The sequence below is a fragment of the Natator depressus genome, chromosome 6 (assembly GCF_965152275.1).
Source record: "Natator depressus isolate rNatDep1 chromosome 6, rNatDep2.hap1, whole genome shotgun sequence".
Lineage (NCBI taxonomy): Eukaryota > Metazoa > Chordata > Testudines > Cheloniidae > Natator > Natator depressus.
This window is the reverse complement of record NC_134239.1, coordinates 19538612-19557085: the sequence shown is the minus strand read 5'-3', so window position 1 is coordinate 19557085 and position 18474 is coordinate 19538612. Positions and strand designations below refer to the sequence as shown.

The 18474-nt window shown below is 47.4% G+C and overlaps 1 protein-coding gene across 2 annotated transcripts in view; it reads left to right on the top strand.

The window, feature by feature from the left end:
* IGHMBP2 (immunoglobulin mu DNA binding protein 2) overlaps nucleotides 1-18227 on the top strand; it is a 75912-nt gene extending 57685 nt beyond the window's left edge. The window contains exons 10-15 of one of the 2 annotated variants that reach the window (XM_074954707.1): nucleotides 2555-2673; nucleotides 6991-7085; nucleotides 7582-7705; nucleotides 10346-11185; nucleotides 12604-12788; nucleotides 17680-18227. In XM_074954707.1, coding sequence (XP_074810808.1) covers nucleotides 2555-2673; nucleotides 6991-7085; nucleotides 7582-7705; nucleotides 10346-11185; nucleotides 12604-12788; nucleotides 17680-17877 — 1561 coding nt within the window. In that variant the 3' untranslated portion in view covers nucleotides 17878-18227. The remainder of the gene's footprint in view (nucleotides 1-2554; nucleotides 2674-6990; nucleotides 7086-7581; nucleotides 7706-10345; nucleotides 11186-12603; nucleotides 12789-17679) is intronic. The other variant, XM_074954708.1, reaches the window with a different exon arrangement.
* Nucleotides 18228-18474: the final 247 nt, after the last annotated feature.

Sequence of the window (18474 nt, the reverse complement as noted above, 5' to 3'; positions counted from 1 at the left end):
TATGGAGGAGACTCACCATGTTTGGGTTCTAGACAAATCCTTCAGTGTGTAGGTAAGCAGGCTACCAGCGTGAAGAATAGCGGCACAGATGTTAAAGGGATGGGAAGCTGCTTAGGGTTTGCATCAAGAAAAGGGGGATAAATCTGTCCTGCAGACCAAAGGGGAAGAAGTACTTCAGTGAGAAACTGGTTTGCTGCTGCTCAGAACTGGATCTGTGGAAAACATGGATGGTAATTACAGGAATTAACTGTAAATATGGGGGATGAGTCACATTTTTATTAAAATCCAAATGCTGGACTGCAGCATGAAGCCCGAGCAGCTGTGCTTTGGGAAGGGAACCTCCGTGGCTGGGGGGGAAGAAATCTTCCTCTAGGTCTAAAAGCAGCAATGGAGTGTCTTGGCAGGGCCCAGCGTGCTGTGGCTGGTAAATCCAGCTCGGCCCTCTCCCAGGGCCCCTAAACACCCTACGTGATCCCTTCAAGTGGGCACTAGACCAGTCCTGTGAGGGGCAGCCCTGAGCTCTAAATGATTGTCCGTGAGGCTGCTGTCTGTCTTTGTGCTGCTTCTTGCAAGGCAAGTGGAAACGTTGGCTGGAATTTTCATAGGGGTGTACAGGAGTCTGTTGTGTCGGTGTTCGTTTATGTATGCGCACGTGCTACCCTGGGGACGTCTCTAGCTAGATGATGAATGAGTGTCAGTCCAGAGAGGAGAGTTCTTTTGTTGTTGATGAAGCGAGTAATATCCGAAGAGAGCCCATTGAAAGCAAAGCAAACCAGTGGAATGCAAATGCAGACGGGCAAACTTACCGAGCTGGAAAATCATTCAAGTGTTTGGGACTGTGGTTAAGGCCCTGTCTTACAACTCAGGAAACTTGGGATCAGTTCCTTGTTCTGCTATGGGTTTCCCTGGTTACCTTAGAAAGCCACTTCATTTCTCTGGGTGAAATCCTGGCCCACAGACTGCAGTGGGGCCAGGATTTCATCCTCTGTCCTAGTTCCCTATCTGTAAAATGGAGATAACCCTTCCTTTCTCCCACCTTTTGTGTCTCTTGTCTATTTGGCTTGTAAGCTGTTTGGGGCAGGGACTGTCTCCTGCTATGTGCGTGTACCCCTCTTAGCGCGGTGAACTGCCAAACAGGGCTGGGGCCTCTCGGTGCTGCTGTAATAATAGCGACCTTGGCTTTGTTCCTGTGACATCTCAGTGATGATAGGATTGTACTGTAGGATCAGAGCCTTTGGACTTGCAAGTGTACTTGCCTTGGAGCTGTCCAGCATTCTGCTGGTTTTCTACTCCAGCCCTTCCATCTCTTGGTCCATTCGCAGACTGTGAATTCAAGGAACAACTCTCTTCGGGGATAAAATGTAACTTTTTGATGTAGCTTCTTCGGATGTAGAAATGACATGAAACCAGAATCCCTGGCTAGTTACCTGGCTGGTGTGTTCTGACTCGACTGACATCACAGCTGTCAAATTGCTAACTCTTAGAACACTTTTAAGGTCTCTTCCTCCTTACGGTGCTAAAAGCTGCTGCGGAAAAAACCTATTTCTGTAGCTTTACTGTCTGACGCTAGTGGAGTGAAATACTAACTCCCATGCTCTCTACTTTGGCTTGTATTAGAAAAGATTGCAGTTCATAAAAAAGTAGTGTGTGGTTTTTACATAATCACAAAGTTTTTAGGGCTGGCTGGCTAGCCCGGGCTTTGGGAAGAAGCAACTGCCCAGTGGTGCCCATCACCCCTCCCATTGGGTGGCTGGGGAGAGGGGTTTAAGGGGCTGTTACGACGTAGTCCCTCTGACCAGTGTTCAGATCAGTTTTTCAGACACAAAGTTCTGCCACTGTTGAACTGCCACCATCTTGGAAATTGATATATGGCGTGGTCACAAGTCTGTCTTGCAGTGCATTGCAATGACCATCATCTTGGTCAATACCAGGGGCTGAACGTGGGGACCCAAGAGCTAAAGGTACGAGCCTTTGCACTAGCTGAAGAGCCAGACTCTCAAGCTGAAAGCTAGAGCAGACCCATGTCCTCTGTGAAACAGGCGCTGTACAGGACATGTAACACACCCAATGGGTTACATAGGGTGATCCCGGAGCTGCAGCATTCGTCACACTCTTAAAGTGATGCAATACATGGCAATTAGAGCCATGTCATTACAAGTGCAGCACGCCCAGAACGTTGAGGAGTGGAGAAGGGGATCAGGGAGGCATTATATAACATAGGTGGGGAAAATGAAGTAGAGAGGTGAAGGGACTTGTGCAAGGCCATACAGCTGAGCTGAGATGAGAATGCAGGAGCTCCTGACTCCCAGTCCTGTGAGCATTCTTGTGCACCGTGTGACATACAGACCTGTTTGAACTTCCCCTCCAGAGTGGATGCCTCTGTTGGTCTATAACCTTGCCTGTAGTGGGTGCTATATAACGGTTTCTCTGTCTTACCCTTGAGACGAGAGTCTCTTTATTCGCCGTGTCAGGGGCGGAGGCGGGAGGCAGAATGTCTGATGCTGCAGTGTTACTTCAGTGTTGCTAATTCACTCTTTTCCACATAACCCGTTAGGGACCTGCCGGGAGTTGCTTCTACAGAAGAGACTAGGATTCCATTGCTGCTTATAGATACAGCTGGCTGTGGCTTATTTGAGCTTGAAGTGGAAGATGAACAGTCTAAAGGGAATCAAGGTACTGTTGCTTCCCAGGATGTAAGATTTGCTGACAGGAGTAGATTGTCCCAGATACCCAGCCCTTTAGCTTGCAGCCATGCTGTCCATTCACCCGCTAAGTCATAGCACAGCTCGGAGGAGAGTTCAGATAACACCGGATAACTTTCTATCAGCGGAAGTTGGAGGGTTACTGAGCGGATGATATTGAAAAGCAAGATACTGGCTTTTACAGGGATACAGAGACCGGTCAGCTGGCAAGGACTGCCAGTAACTATGTGGTGGTGTCTCCTGTAGATGGGGTTAGTCCTGTTTCTTTAAAATGCTGGAAAGAGCAAAGCAATAAGATGTAGTACGTCAGATGGAAGGAATGCCAGGGGCTGCTGAAGGATATTTATAGTGGCTGATCAGCCAGCCCTGCCACATCCCAAAGAGCTACCTACAGACCCCTACAGAGCTGGGCTCAGTGGTGCACAGGGATAATTGCCCCTCCCCATGAGCTCCTGCATCCTCCCCACCCAAGAGTTTTGCTGTGCAGGGGTCAGGATTTGGGCCGCAGAGCGTGGTGGAACTTGACGTTCTTGGTCTGCCCTGTGTGCTGGGACTGGGAGCAGCAGCCACCTTCATGCCATTAACAGCCTTACTTCAAAGGGATAAATGCCTCCTGTCAGCTCCCTCTCCCTTTTGGACGTAAAATGCCAGGGGGGTGGCACCCTGCCATGGAGAGAGGGCAGCAGGAACAGTGATATCAGCATGGGCTTTCATAGACAGTGACAAACCTCTTTATTACTTGGTTACCAATTCAGGGAGTGGAGCCTAATCAAATCGGTCACACCGTTTATTACCCGCTCTTCCCAGCATTATGAGATTCATTTCCTTAAGTGCATGGCAGTGACTGTTTCCTAGGCAAATCGGTTGTGTACAGCCCTTGTCCTCTGGAGTTAAGGCCTGCATCAATTCCTTTCCAGTGCTTTCTGATACCTCCTTTCCCGTCTGTGATCATCTCTCCCCTTCCTCTTCATCTTCATCTCTTTACCCCAGACCCAACTGCGCACCCAGAGTGAGAGCTGAGTCCTCTGAATCCATTTCTTCTCTCCTCTGCTTTAGTCCAGATCCAGCCAGGAGTCCTGAGGGCCCCATCCTGCTAGGCACTGTACATACCCACGATGAATAGCCAGTCCCTGCCCCAGAGAGCTTATGATTTGGAACCACTTCTCCTCTCGTGCTGGAGCCGCTTCTGTAAGTGCAGCTCCTGCCCTCCTCTCAGAAGGGACAAATCAATGTCTCTTGCAGGCGGCAGTGCCAGTTTAACTCCATGGATCAGTCGGCCAGGAGTCTGGAGACAGGAAGAATGGGCCCAGCCCCCTGCTCTGCTGGCCTAGAGCATGACACTTGGCATGTGCTGCATGCATTGGGGTTTCTGGGTGGCGACACAATGGACTAGGACCATAGCCGCACCAGCTGCTGCTCGTTAGAGCTGGAGAAGGCTGGAAGAAAACAGACTGAATCGCCTTGGATCAGATAATGGGGGTTTAAATACCACACAGATTGTCACACCATCCAGGAAATGGTGGGCAGAGCTGTGAGTTTTCAGCACAGAGTGTCACCCTCCACGCTGAACTCCCGTTTGGTTTGTGCTGTACAGTAGTCTACGGGGTTGTTGCTTTAATTGCCTTGGAGTATCACTTTGTCAGATCTTTATTGTAACATGTTAGGTACATAAACCTCTACAGTTAGATGGGACAGTAGTGGTTTCACTATATTAATATAATGAGATTCCAAACAGGGAGAAAGACCAGAGCACTGGGGACAGTGTTTTATGTTGGCAAATTAGTTGGGCAATAATGATGAAATGTTATCCCTTGGCATTACATAAAGCAGTGAATTTCATGTCTTTCCTGTATCTGATGGGGCTCACTTAGCCCTGTGTTTTAGGAAGATTAGCTTATTTTGATTAGCGTACATCATACATAAATGTTAGGAAGGAGAGCAGAAAAGCGAGCAGCTCTGACTTCCTCATACCAGCCATTTACACAGTGTATCATGGTGATGCTTGAACACTGTAATCGTCTGAGACCAGAAGTAAAAGCCCTCTCCCCCAACCCCTATATGATGGCTGCTAATACGATAGCACATCCTCGCCTAGATTTCAAGCTCTCTGAGGCAGGGACTGTCTTCTTTGTTAGTTGTCTGTGCAGTGCTATATCGTGCCTGGCACAACAGATCCCTGATCCTTGACTGAGGTTCCCAAATAATAATAACCAAGCGTACCCAAAACTTTTGGCTTCTCCTCTGGGCCAGCGATGCTATGGACTCCCTGCCCCACACGCCGTCACCTCTACAATAGCCTGGATTTTTTTCCTTGTTCACCAAGTATCTATCTGCCACATGGCAATGCAGCCTGCTTGACAACTAGGCTGCCCATTTCAGGGATTAATGTTTTTTTTCTCTGCTCACTAGCCCAAATCCCGTGCTTGGAATGTGCATGACATTGAAAGTTCCAAGTGTCATGCTCTAGTTTCCTGGGTCTGAATGCTGCTCTGGCAAGTCAGACCTTAAGAGAACATCGCAGTCTTTACCAGCTCGGCCTTTTTAACCTTCTTTCAATTGAAACCTATCTGTCTAGATGAGGTACTTTTATGACCCCCGTTACCACAGTATCTGAGTGCCTCACAATCTTTATTTCTCCTCACAACACTCCTGTGAGGTAGGCAGTGCTATTCTCCCTATTTTACAGATGGGGAACCAAGAGACTGAGTGGCTTGCTCAAAGTCATGCAGGAAGTCTGTGGCAGAAGAGGGAATGGAACCTCGTCCTCCTAAGTCCCAGGCTTGTTGCCCTAACCACTGGGCCACCCATCACCTCAAAGAACCTAGTTTTAGCAACTAAAGCTCTGATTCTGCAAACTTACGTGCTTGGCTACTCGCTTGCAAAAAGTTAAGCATGGGCGTAATAAGTGTTTGAAGGATCAGGTATTAATACTGTCTCCCATGAACTTCTAGAGCTAGACCAGTGCTTTGGACCATTGAAAGTCAAGATTCCAAGCTCCTAGACAGAACCCTGTGTACTTGTGACAAACTGGACCTAAATTCTGCAATAAGATCCCTGGACTCTGCCACATTCTGGTGTGGCAGACTGGAAATTCAATGGCCATTACCTTTAAACAAAAAATTTGATTTTTAAAAAGTATTAAATACAACCATAGGTAACCGCCAGTCCAGCAGCCCCCAGGGTATTTCTTTTCATGTTAAATTCAATTTATTTTTTGCTGTCCCCATATTTATAGTTTTCAATAGGCAACTGATGTTGGTATTGACAAAGAGTAATTGAACTATAGAAGTTGCCAGGGGTTTGGTGGGTGTGTGTGTTGGGAGAAAGCTGGAAGTTTTGGCAGTTGAGCATGACCCTCAGTTTGTTAGGTTTGTAAGTTTTAGCACTGAGGAAGGGGTGGGAGGTATTGTGGGATAGGCACATTAGCTGGCTATTGCTAAAATGATTAATGGGGAAATAGTTAACAATGTTCACATCTACATCACCTTCTTCAGGATTCAGAGTTAACATTCATTGAGCTGAATGAGGTGATTTTTTTCTTCTCAGAGCTACTGAGTCAGGAAAATTGCATCTCTTACACTTGGATGGCATTTTCAAGGTTGTCTTCACAACCATGGGAGATAGAAACTTTCTAATTAAAAGTTTAGATTCTAGATCACAATGTGAGAGAGGGTAGATTCTGCAGCAAATTTCATTGCTGTGTAATACACAGGGCCCTGCTTCTAGACAAGATAAAGTACTGACAACTGAAATCATATCTGAATTGAAATGGGAGGATGGGAAGAAGCCTGATGATAATCAGAATGCTGTGATCATATGTTTAAATGGCTAGATATCTTATGATCTGGGAGAGCTAGAAATAAATGGACAGGAAACTGGGGAGTCCTAGCTTTCCAGCAGTATATAGCAATAAGCTCCATCCAAGGAGATCGTGGAATGGAACCCATTAAGACTGTCACTGATCCTCTGTCTGACAGTGCTTTTTTAAGCACTGGTGCAGGGGTTACTATAACAAGCCCTGTCCTGTCTCTGACATTTTCACTGAACCCTGGAGCTTTCTGTCCACGCTGGTGCCATGATATATAAATCTGACTTTATGGAAAATGTCCAAAGTCCAGAGGGTGCCTTTAAGGATGCAGTTGAGTTAGTTTGGAAAATGTAGCTTTTCTTAATCACTGCAGCAGAAGTGAGTAGTTGAGTGGCCATCACCTTTTGGCTTTAGCTGTCAACGTCCCCTGGAGTGAAATCGCCTGTTCTTGATTTACTGCTGGGTTTGTTTTTTCTCTAGGGGAAGTGCATCTTGTCGGCTTGCACGTCCAGGCTTTGGTGGAAGCTGGTGTTAAAGCAAGAGACGTTGCTGTCATTGCTCCTTACAACCTCCAGGTAAGCGCACAGTACCCCCTACACAGCTTTTCAAGCTGAGTGTAGAATGAATACACCAGAACAAATCCAGATTCGTTGGTATTTTAGAATAGTACTTAGTATGTTAAAGGTTCAGAGCTCAATAACCAATCCTACCTAACTCTCCCTAGTATCCTCATGTTGCAGATGAGGATGCTGAAACAGAGGGCCAGCCCTCTGCTGGTGTAAATGGGTCTCACTTCAGGGGAGCTGAACCAATTTTTACCAACTAGGGATCTGGCCCAGCAGGATTAAGTGACTATTCCAAGGCCACAGAGGGAATCAGTGTCAGAGATGGGACTGGGACTAAGGTGGTTCTTCACTAAAAATCCCATGACCAGTCCCTTGGGTAATAGTCCTCCCCCTTAGGATATGCAAGTTCAGGCATGCATGAATATCGAGGAAGGGAGATATTGTTTTCATCCTTCTTATCTTGCATTTACCTTGTCCTTAATATGTGCATGTCCTTGTTTTTCAGGTGGACATGCTAAGAGAGCATCTTTGTCACCGATATCCAGAGCTGGAAATTAAATCAGTAGATGGCTTCCAGGGACGGGAGAAGGAGGCTGTCGTGCTCTCCTTTGTGAGATCCAATCGGAAGGGTACGTGTTCCATGCTGGACAATATTTTTGGGGAAAAGGAAGCTTGATCACATAAGGAAATGGGAATCATTTAACAATGCAAAATTCTGCGTTGCCAATTCTCGTGATTTTTTTATTGCAAGCCTCTTGAGAGCTGGTGTTTTTTTTCTGAAGTCCCGGCTTTTGGAGCCATGTGATTACCTGAGAATCACAGCTCTCTTTTTTTTAAAACAAGTAACTTTGTAGCCCTCATTATTGCAGAGAAAAGCTTGAAACTATGAACCCCAAGGGCTCACGCAGCAGAAAGTAAATAAGAATTCAACGTGTATTATTTTTAAAATCTCATGATCCATACATCCTCAAAAAGTGAGGAGAATGGCTTGACTCACCATTTTTGAATCCTTTGGGTTGGCAGTCCTGCACTCACATCACCGGCTTCCTACTTGGATGCAAGCCCCAGGCATTCCTCACAGAACACTGAGTTCCTGGGGAAGCCTGTTTTTTGCAGGCTTCCTCCCTTGGAGAAAGAGCAACCCGAATCTGCTATTGTAAATAATGCATAACACTGTTTGTTTTCAGAGCAAAATCTAGGGCAGAAAATTGGGGTCTTTCCTATCAGTGAATACAGCGGAAGATAATAGCTGAAATGAGGCTAATCACCTGAAGCTGGAAGTCTTCTTCACTGGAGGTTTTCACAAGGAGACTGGGTAGCCATCTGTCTTGGATGGTTTAGACACAACAAATCCTGCAGCGTGGCAGGGGTTAGACTAGATGACCCTTGCGGTTCCTTCTAACCCTGTAGTTCTTCTTAGACTCAATCTGCTGAACCATGTAATTGGGGCCCATTGCAACACATCTTGCGCTATCTGAACCATAAGGATTATCATTCAGAATCATTTCTATAGCACCATAAATGTGCATCCAGAGGTGAAAGTAAGCCGGTACGGTACAGTACAGTGTACCGTCAGGAGCCGGTACACAGCTGACCGTACCGGTAGGGGGCAACTTCCCTAGGCCGGCAATTTAAAAGGGCCTTGGGCTCCCAGCAGCGCCAGAGCCCCTAGCCCTTTAAGTCGCTGCCAGAGCCCTGGGGTAGCAGCGGTGATTTAAATGGCCTGGGGATTTAAAGGCCCCGCCCCTTCTGCCTGATGCCCCGCCCCGCCCCTTCCGCATGAGGCTCCCCCCAGCTCAGGACCCCAGCCCCTCCCTTAAATTACTTACACCCCTGTGTGCATCACACCTTTCAGACACAGAGCGAGACCCAAAGGGCTTACGGTCTAAGACAGTTACAGATGAGACATTGAACAGTGGTTAGGGAAAGGGAGGGGTGCAGGGTTTGAAGAATGAGAGAAGGAGTTGGAAAGGATTCATGGAAGAAGTGTGATTTGAGAAGAGATTGACGGAGAAGAGGGGGCGTCAGTGGATTAGAACAGGCTGATGACTGAAAGCCATTAGTAATCAGGGACTCACTGCCATGTGATGGCTGTCGGTGACTTACCCAGAATGAATTCAGTATAGGTGGCTACATCCCCAAACTCCCCATCACAGTCTGCCCCTGTTGTCATCTAGTTGGCATCTGAGCAGAGGCATCACAGTGGGTGACAGCACTTCACTAAGGACAGGAGCCCAAGTCCTATTTCCCAAGGTGTGTACATCACAGAAACCCCACACTTTGACACTGCTGGCAGCCTCTGCCCAGTGAAGACCAGCAACCAAAACGCCAGGTCGTGGAGCACAGAGACGTGGTCACACGCACTTAGCTATTAAAATCCAATGTGGCTTGATTCGTTCTGTATCGTGATCCTCAGGTGCTCAGAATGAAGCTTGTCACCTCAATCTGCGTAACGTTTATTTTTCCAGTTGTCTCCAATTTATCCATAGAAGCAGGAGACTTGGGAGCCGCCCACACTGGCCTTCTCACTAGCTGAGCTGAGTCATTCTGGCATTTGCTATCTATTATTACTGCTCCTTGAGAAAATAGCCAGAGAGCAGAAATAGACTGGGGATAATCTCCTACATGTTTGTTATTTTTAACCCTTCGTCTGTGTGGGTATGGGGGAGGGGGTGTAGCTTGGGATTGGTATATTTCTCTGCTTGAGAAAGTGAGACTAGTATCGATAGCTGGAGACAGACGGTGGGTGGGCAGGTGCCAGGAAGGCTGATTTCTGCCCGTGTGTCATAATCCTAATATGCAGCTTCCCCTTCTATTTCAGGCATTTCCTGCTGTTGCTTTCCTGAGCCCTGATTATAATCCATTCAGACAGTAGCTCTTGTATGCATTTATCTGTTCTCTGTCACCTGTTCGCTATATAAGTATTGTTAGTTCCATTTAGCAGATGGTGAAACTGAGGCAGAGGTTGAATGACTTGTCCAAGGCCATAGAGGGACTCAGCAATAGAGCCAGGACTGGAACTCCGGAGTTGTTGCCTCCCAGCCCCATGGTCAGGCCACTAGATCCTGTGCTCCCTACTATCTCACTCTGCAGCCAATACAATATCTTGGGCCAAATCCACAGCTGGAGTAAACCCCTGGAGTTTCAATGATCTGTGCTGATTTACACCAGCTGAGGGATCTGGCCTTTAGTATGGAAACATTGCTGTTTGCGTGGCCAACCACCCATGCTGTTGTTTCTGATGGCCCGAGGGGTTTTGTGTTTTGCAGGCGAGGTGGGTTTTCTTGCTGAAGACCGGAGGATAAACGTGGCCGTGACTCGGGCACGCCGCCATGTGGCAGTCATCTGTGACTCTCGGACCGTCAGCAGCCAGGCCTTTCTGAAACGGCTGGTGGATTATCTGAGTGAGCATGGGGAGGTGCGGACGGCCTTTGAGTACCTCGACGACATCGTGCCAGAAAATTACTCTCACGAGAACTCTCAGGGTCATGGCGAGCAAGGGGCAGGGCCTAAAACCAGCGCAACCTCTTCTCTGAAACCTCCATCTGAAGGCCGGAAATCCAAATCAAATCCAGCGAAACTATCCACACGCAAGCCAGCAGCAGGTCCCTTGCAGAGTGTGAAGGAGGCCAGGGTGGAAAGACCAGAGATGAAAGACAATTCAGGCAAGTTCAGAGCCATGATGGTGGAGTTTCTGGAGAGCAGCGAGATGCAGTTGGATTTCCCTTCATCCTTAAACTCGCATGACAGGATGCTGGTGCACCAAATGGCCGAAGAATATGGGTTGCAGCATGTAAGCACCGGGGAGGGGAGAGAGAGGTACATCAGTATCAGCAAGAGAACCACCACCATCAGCTCCCTTCCAGTGAATGCGGGTGGCAGTGAGCAAACTCTGCCTGCTGAATCTCAAAGCCCTGCAAAAGAGGCGCTAGCTCCTGTCAAGAAGGGAGGAAGCAGCATAAGCTCAGGGAAAGTGGATCTGAAAACGCTGCACCTGGAGAGAATGCAACGGGAAAAAGCCAAACAGGAAGAGAGGGTCAGAAAGAATCAGGAGCTGAGCACCAATTTGCAGGAAATAGCTGGAAGGAAACACAAAAATGAAGCCAAAGGTAGGCCCCTCCTTCCGGGGATTTCCAGGGCTTTTCCTCTTTAACGCTTTCCCCGCCTTTAGGAAGATTCACTATTTCCATAGCAAAAGCCAGTCACACTGCAGGCTTCCCATTGTCACTGCTCCCTGGGCTCTTCTCAGAAGAGCCTAAGAAAATTAAGGTGCCCAGCTCTCGCTGAAATTCAGTGGGTGCCTAACTCCCTTAGGCTGCTTTGAAAATCCCAGCCTAAGACTGTAGCTATGTCAGACCTCTGAACATTGCACTGCTTTAGTAAAGTACTCCCAGCTACAGCCTGTTTCTCTGCCTCTGCTCAGGGATAGAACAGGCCCTTTCTGAATAGCGCCCCCTTTGGGAAGGCCTACATGGGGAGAAAAGCACCGTGGCACGGCCAGGGTTGGCCTGGGTCAGCTGGCTCATGGGGGCTTGGTCTGTGTAGACATCGAACGTCTACACGGCAATTTTTCAGCCCTGGAGCCCAAGCCCAGCGAGCCCGAGTCAGCTGACCCGCTAGCCAGGGGTATTCTATCCCCAGAGAGACGTAGTCTTGGACAGTTGCCATGAGATGGGGGATTCAGTAGAATTATTGACCATCCTTAAATCGAGGGCGTGCAGGGCTCTCATTAATTCCCTGCGTTTCCCCTCAGGGGGTGAGCTTTGTATGCGTCCAGAGTGCATCTGACTTGACTTTCAGAAAGGTCACTGATGCTCATCTCCAAAGAAATAGCTCCTAGACGATCACAGGCTGGGGCCTGGATCTGTTTGTTGTGTAGAATGGATTGGGAGCGGCACTCACCTGCTTAGAAATAGGCTTATTGACACATGGGGCAAACGCTGGCGTGTCGGGGATGACGAGAGACACATGGGGCAAACGCTGGCGTGTCGGGGATGACGAGAGACACATGGGGCAAACGCTGGCGTATCGGGGATGACGAGAAGGAGCTAGAAGTGTTTGAGGCTTAAGGCCACATGAGTCTTTAAACCAATGGCCAAGCTCCTCTAGCACAAGGAGCCCGCAACAATCTGTTTCAGCATTACCAGTGAGTGTCCTAACAATGCCCAGTCAGCGGAAGGCAGATAAACACCAGGGTGGTGAAGAAAAACAGAGTATGGGAACAATCGGAACAGGTTACAGTCTGAGATGTCTGCTACCTACTGTTACATCTCCACTACCATGCATGTGTGTCAGTGGCCTATGCCATTTGGTACATCTCACTGTCGTATCTGGCTCTCCGCAACTGTTCTCGCTGATCAAGTCTGGTTGGCAGCGTTTTGGGGCCAAATCCTCTGCTAGCGTAAATGGGCGAACCTCTCTGGAATCTATAGAGCTGCATAACACCAGCAAGGAACGTAGCCCGTTGTCTGTTGAGTTCATTTGATTATGTTCAGGTAACCAGTTGGGTTTTTCCCTGGACTTCTAGGAAAGACTGTGGTTAAAACCGGAGTGGACAGCCCAGCTGAGGAAGATATCGATGCCCTGATTTCTGCTGCAGTGAAAGCTGACAGTGTATGTGGTTTCCCCAGGTGTCAGGCTGGCGTTACCACCTTGGGACAGCTCTGCCTGCATTGTCACCAGCACTACTGCCTCAGCCATCGCATCCCGGAGGTATGAGCTGTGTGCGTCCGCCTCCGGCAGCCCCGAGGGGCTGGGTGAAGGCAGGGGGCTGAGCAGTGCCAGGAGCTGGCCGTCTGCTTGGTCTCTTGGCCAAGCTTGACCCAAGATGAATTTTTACGAGCTGGGATTGTGGAAGTGACTTTCCCAGCTGAACGTTCTGAGGCTGATTTCCTTAGCCTTGCTCTTGGCTTCTCAGAGAAGTTTAAAATGAGGGCTCTGCTCCTGGATCTGAGCACCTTTTCGTTCCGGAGGAAACCCTCTACATCAGGAGCGTTTGTAAAAAGTGAATGCAAAGAGCGTACAGGTTTTGTTAGCCGTACACAGGCTACAAAGTCCTCCTGGTGGTAGCTGCTTCTCTCTCTTACTGATCTCTGACATTCACATTTCTAGAAAATAGAAATAGAAAAAAAGAAAGGATGATCTTGGCACTGGATTGGGGATCTGAAAAGGTGGATTTCATTCCCAAGTCAATTCGGGCTTGATCCTGCAGAGCTGCTGAGCACTCTGGCCCCAATAAAGCAAAGCTTTTAGGCATGTGCTTACGGGCTTTGCTGGATTGAGACCAGAGTGGTCAGCAGGATCAACCCTTAAATTCTCTCGGCTTCAGATCCCCATCTGTAAAATGGAGATAATAGCACTTCTGTCTCCCATCCTTGGGACTTTGTAGGTCAGGGGTGGGCATATGTTTTGGCCCAAGGGCCACATCGGGGTGCAAAACTGTATGGAGGGCCAGGTAGGGAAGGCTGTTCCTCCCCAAACAGCCTGGCCCCCACCCCCATCCGACCCCTCCCACTTCCCGCCCAATGTCTGCCCCCCTCAGAACCTCCAACCCCCCTTCTCCTTGTCCCCTGACCGCCCCCTCCCGGGAACCCCTCCCCTAACCGCCCCCCGGGACCCCACCCCCTATCCAACCCTCCTTGCTCCCTGCCCCCTGACTGCCCCAACAACTATCTACACCCCTCCCCCCTGACAGGCCCTCCAGGACCCCACTCCCTATCCAATCCCCTCTGTTCCCCCTCCCCTGTCCCGCCCGAAACTCTGCCCTATCCAACCGCTCCCTGTCCCCTGACTGCCCCCCGGGACCTCCTGCCCCATACCCAACCCCCCCGCTCCCCGCCCCCTTACCATGCCGCTCAGAGTAGCATGTCTGGAGCCGCGCTGCCTGGCCAGGGCCAGACACACTATCCTGCATGAGCGCACAGCCCCACCGCCCAGAGCGCTGGCGGTGCGGCGAGCTGAGACTGCGGGGGAGGGGCCGCGGGCTCGCCTCCCCAGCGGGGAGCTCAGGGGCCAGGCAGGACGGTCCCATGGGCCGCAGTTTGCCCACCTCTGGTGTAGGTAGGACAGTATCTAACACACTGGAGCCCCGGTCTCCGCTGGGGAGCCTAACCACTACTGCAATACTGGTAATAACCCTAATGAAACCAACGCGCACCCTGCTGGAATGTGAGTGAGAAAGAGAAGCGAGGTTATGGTTAGCCCCCAGAGAGATGAGAAAATGGAGCATTTGCTCCTGTTGGTTTTTTACCCAGGGCTTTGTTTTGTGCCTTAGCTGTTTGGACTGATGTGAATTGTTTTCTGTTGATGGTAAAAAAAAAATCTCCTTTCACCTTTTTCTCCAGCAGATACTTGAGAAAGGTTTTACTTGCTGTCAAGGTTCAGGTCCAGCATGTGTTTTGTTTTCAAGCATGGGAAAACACTTTTTCCCCGATCTCTGGTTTTACTATTTTTATATGTAAGAAGTGAACAGGGTGTACAATTGTGCATGTCCTTGGATTCAGTTACTAGACTATGCCGTTAGAGAGCACTTAAACCCAGATCTGAGGGTAGGCAGTGTAACGATGGGTTAGCGCTGAAATAATGCAGCTCTTTGGAGTCCTTTCCCTCCCACTGAGTCTGAGTCACTTCCTCTCTGCAGATCTCACCTCAAAACCTTTCTTTCCTCTTCAGCTCACAATTAACACTCAGGCCTTGTCTACGCTCTGTGGGGAGATCAATCTAAGTTGCACAACTTCAGCTACGTGAATAACGTAGCTGAAGTCAACATACTTAGATCTACTTACCGCGGGGTTCACACTACGCAATGCTGACAGGCGTCTTCACTAGACCCGCTAAATCAACTGCCGATGCATCGATTGCTGCGCATTGATACCCCGGTAAGTGTAGACAAGCCCTCAGTGTTCTTGCTGTCCATGGCACCTTGATGTAGAAGATGCTCCTTAAAATCCTCTACCTATATTAATATCAATGCTTAAACACTGAAGCATGAGGTTTAATATCCCTTCTGAATTTTTGTTGTTGTTAATTATAACAACGCAGGATAGTCTTGAAATTAAAGGAGCTAAAGATTTACCCATTGCTGCCAGGGCATAGCTGGGATATGAACCCAGAACCTTTGGAACTGGAGGCCAGGGCCATACATGTAAGTCACACAGGTAGTTAGGGTTCAGAATTGAGTAAACTCAAGTAGCTCATGGTCACTGGTTCTAAACTTCCCTGTTCTCATACACCTAATCAGTTCCTCCCTTTCAGTAAGTAGATCTGAGGAAGCTTCTCCTTGTTTGGAGATTTTGATTTCTGATTCAAAAAGTTGCATCCACATGTTTGGCTGAACAAGTTACCAAGCCAGTCTCTCTGTAAACTTCCTCCATGCTACTCTTCCAATGCACCTGAGTCTCCGTATTCCTAGACTGGACTTCTCCTGAGCAGGCTTCCTGCTGGGCCAGATTGCATGGCAGTTTGATGCAGTTTCCACCAGGAAATATGAGGATACCGCCAAATTGATTTGTCATACGTGCCACACCTAGAATCTGCACTCAGCTCTGCAGAGATGAAAAGCGAGTACATATGAACTGCCTGTGCCACCCTGTCAGATATTCACAGACTTTAAGGCCAGAATGGATAAGGGACTGTTATGATCATCTAGTCTGACCTGCATAACACGGGCCGTTACATCACCCAGCAGAGTATCCTCTATACTTCTAAGAACCTAGCTGGTTCTGTAAACTATCAGTGTAGATTATTCCACTGAAAAAACAAGATCTATTTCTATGGCAAGGAATATTTGTATTTATGTTAATTCAGAATCTGGTTTGGACAGAATTTCATTTCATGCAGAATCTAATTGAGATCCTTTCTTTGAGGAATTGTAATGAAGAATTAAATGGGAATTAATTGTAAGGATAAAATCTGCTTCACTACCTTTTTGTTGCTTGTTTATTTGGGTTCAGGAGGTCAGACTTTAGTCTGATCTAATAAGGGGCCAGGCTTGCCATTAACATCAAACCAAACCTCTTAGCTCCTATTGGGATTGATGTGCATGTGGGGACTGAACAGTGTTTATAAAGGGTCCAGTTTTTTTCCTAATAAAGACCCCAATTCAACAAAGCACTTAAGAGTATGCCTATCTTAAACACATGTGTAAATCCATTCCTATTCAGCAAAGCCCTTGTTAAATCCCATTTAATGGGATTTAATATGTGCTGTTTAAGAATTTTGCTGAATAGACTTGATATTATTCAATAGTTTAGGTACATGCTTAAGTACCTGGCTGAACTGGGGCCAAAGTCAGTGACAAAACTCCCACTGATTTCAAATGGTACCAGATAGGGCCCCAAAGGTCCCAAAATGCCAATTAAAATGACTTTGTGGGATTCCATATTTAATCTCCCTCAGTGATCTTTAGATGATATACATCATCTATGTGAAGATTTTTGTAACTGTCAGCACTGCAAGCTGTTGCTGGCATCTGAAAACCCAGCTGTGTTCTCTCTCTCTGGCCATGTAAGCCGTGGTAACAAAGACTCCAGAGTAAGAATTTAGATGGCAGTAATTTAGGTGGCAGTTGCATATGGCAGATCAGAATCCAGTTCTTTATTCCTTAACATTTATTATTTATATTATTGTAGTGCCTAGGAGTGCCTCAGTCATGGACCGTGACTCCACAGTGCCAGGCGGTCTACAAACACCGAATAAAAAGATAGTCCTTGCCCTAAAGAGTTTACCACCTGGCCCTGTAGTGCTAACTAGCAAAAATGTTTGTCATGTCAGTAAAAGAATCAGGTAATATGACTCTAAGGGTCTGTCTACACTGGGAAAATGTCAAACTGGTTTTAAAATAGGTTGAACTAACCCGATTAGGTAAACTGGTAAGAGCATTAGTTTCAGCCTGGTTTTAAGTGATTTAAGGTGGCCTGACCCTGTCTTACAGAACCAGTAATGATCTTAAAAAGAGTTGAGTGAATCAGGCTACCTTAAGCAGAGTCTTCACTACAGTTCTGTCCAGTTTTGAAACTGGTTTAGCTGACCTGATTTTAAAACCAATTAGAAAATTTCCCCAATGTAAATAGACCCAAGCACACAGAAGGGGCAGATATTTGAATAAAAGGTGCCTTTTTTTCCCCCGAAAGTCACTTTTCTGGCTTTAAGCACAATACCTGCTTGATAAGACCTATTTTAGATGCGTTCCCTCAATGAGCGCGAAAAAAAATAGCGGACATTAACACCGCAGGTTAGAAAACAGAGTTAATATTTCACCAGATGGTATGAGAGAAGTTTAAAAAACCCGGTGACTCGGATGATGGAGCAATGATCTCCCAAAATGTTTAGACTTTGTGAAGGAAATACTTAAGCTGTCTAAAGGGATGATTTAATTACTGTGTGTATTCTATCGGGCAAATGACTTGTGTATTTTGTTTCTGAATTAAAAGAGCTATAAATAACCAGTGGACATTTTTATGGACTGTGAAGTATGCTCAAGCTTAGAAGTCTGCATGAGGAACTTCAGGTTCTAACAATGCCACTCATTCATAAGGCATCTTCTGGGTAACATCTCAGGGCAGTTCCAGGTCTGCCACCAAAATTATTGTTTTGTCTCCTACAGGTTCATGGGTGTGGGGAGAAAGCCAAAGCACAAGCTCGGCAGAGAATTAGCAGAGAAGGAATTCTCTACGCTGGGAGTGGATCAAAAGACAAGTCACTGGACCCAGCAAAAAGAGCTCATCTCCAGAGACGCCTGGATAAAAAACTTAATGAATTGACCAGCCAGAGAAAGAGCAAAAAGAAAGACAAAGAAAAATGAGGGATTTGCTCTCAGTAGAGTCTGAATTCCATCATGTTTCCCTTTTGGGACTGATATTCCAGTTGAACACACAGGGATGTGAAAAGCCAATGGAGATCTTAAATCTATGGCCTTTGTAACTTGAGTTCTTACTGTGCTGAACACAGAAAAAGGACCTTTTCGTTTGGAAGTGTGTAAAGCTTAGAGCTGCTCTGTGACTATATGATGTGCTGCAAAACAAATATCAGTCAAGACCAATCTAAAATGCACTGCTGGTAAGGGTGGGGTAGGGGAGGAGGGAAGGTGATTTGCTTTGTATGGCTCATGGTAATGTATACGGAGAGGATGCACGGAATTACAATAAAGAATGGTATAAAACCCCGTAAGCAGTAAGCTGTCAATGTGACATTTCATTGTGATACTCTAATAAGAAGTTAAATGTCCATGGGATATGATATGAGAACCTCATAACCAGTGGGGTGGGAACAACTTAGCCTCAGCCCTGGTCTACACTAGGACTTTAGGTCGAATTTAGCAGCATTAAATCGATGTAAACCTGCACCCATCCACACGATGAAGCCCTTTATTTCGACTTAAAGGGCTCTTAAAATCGATTTC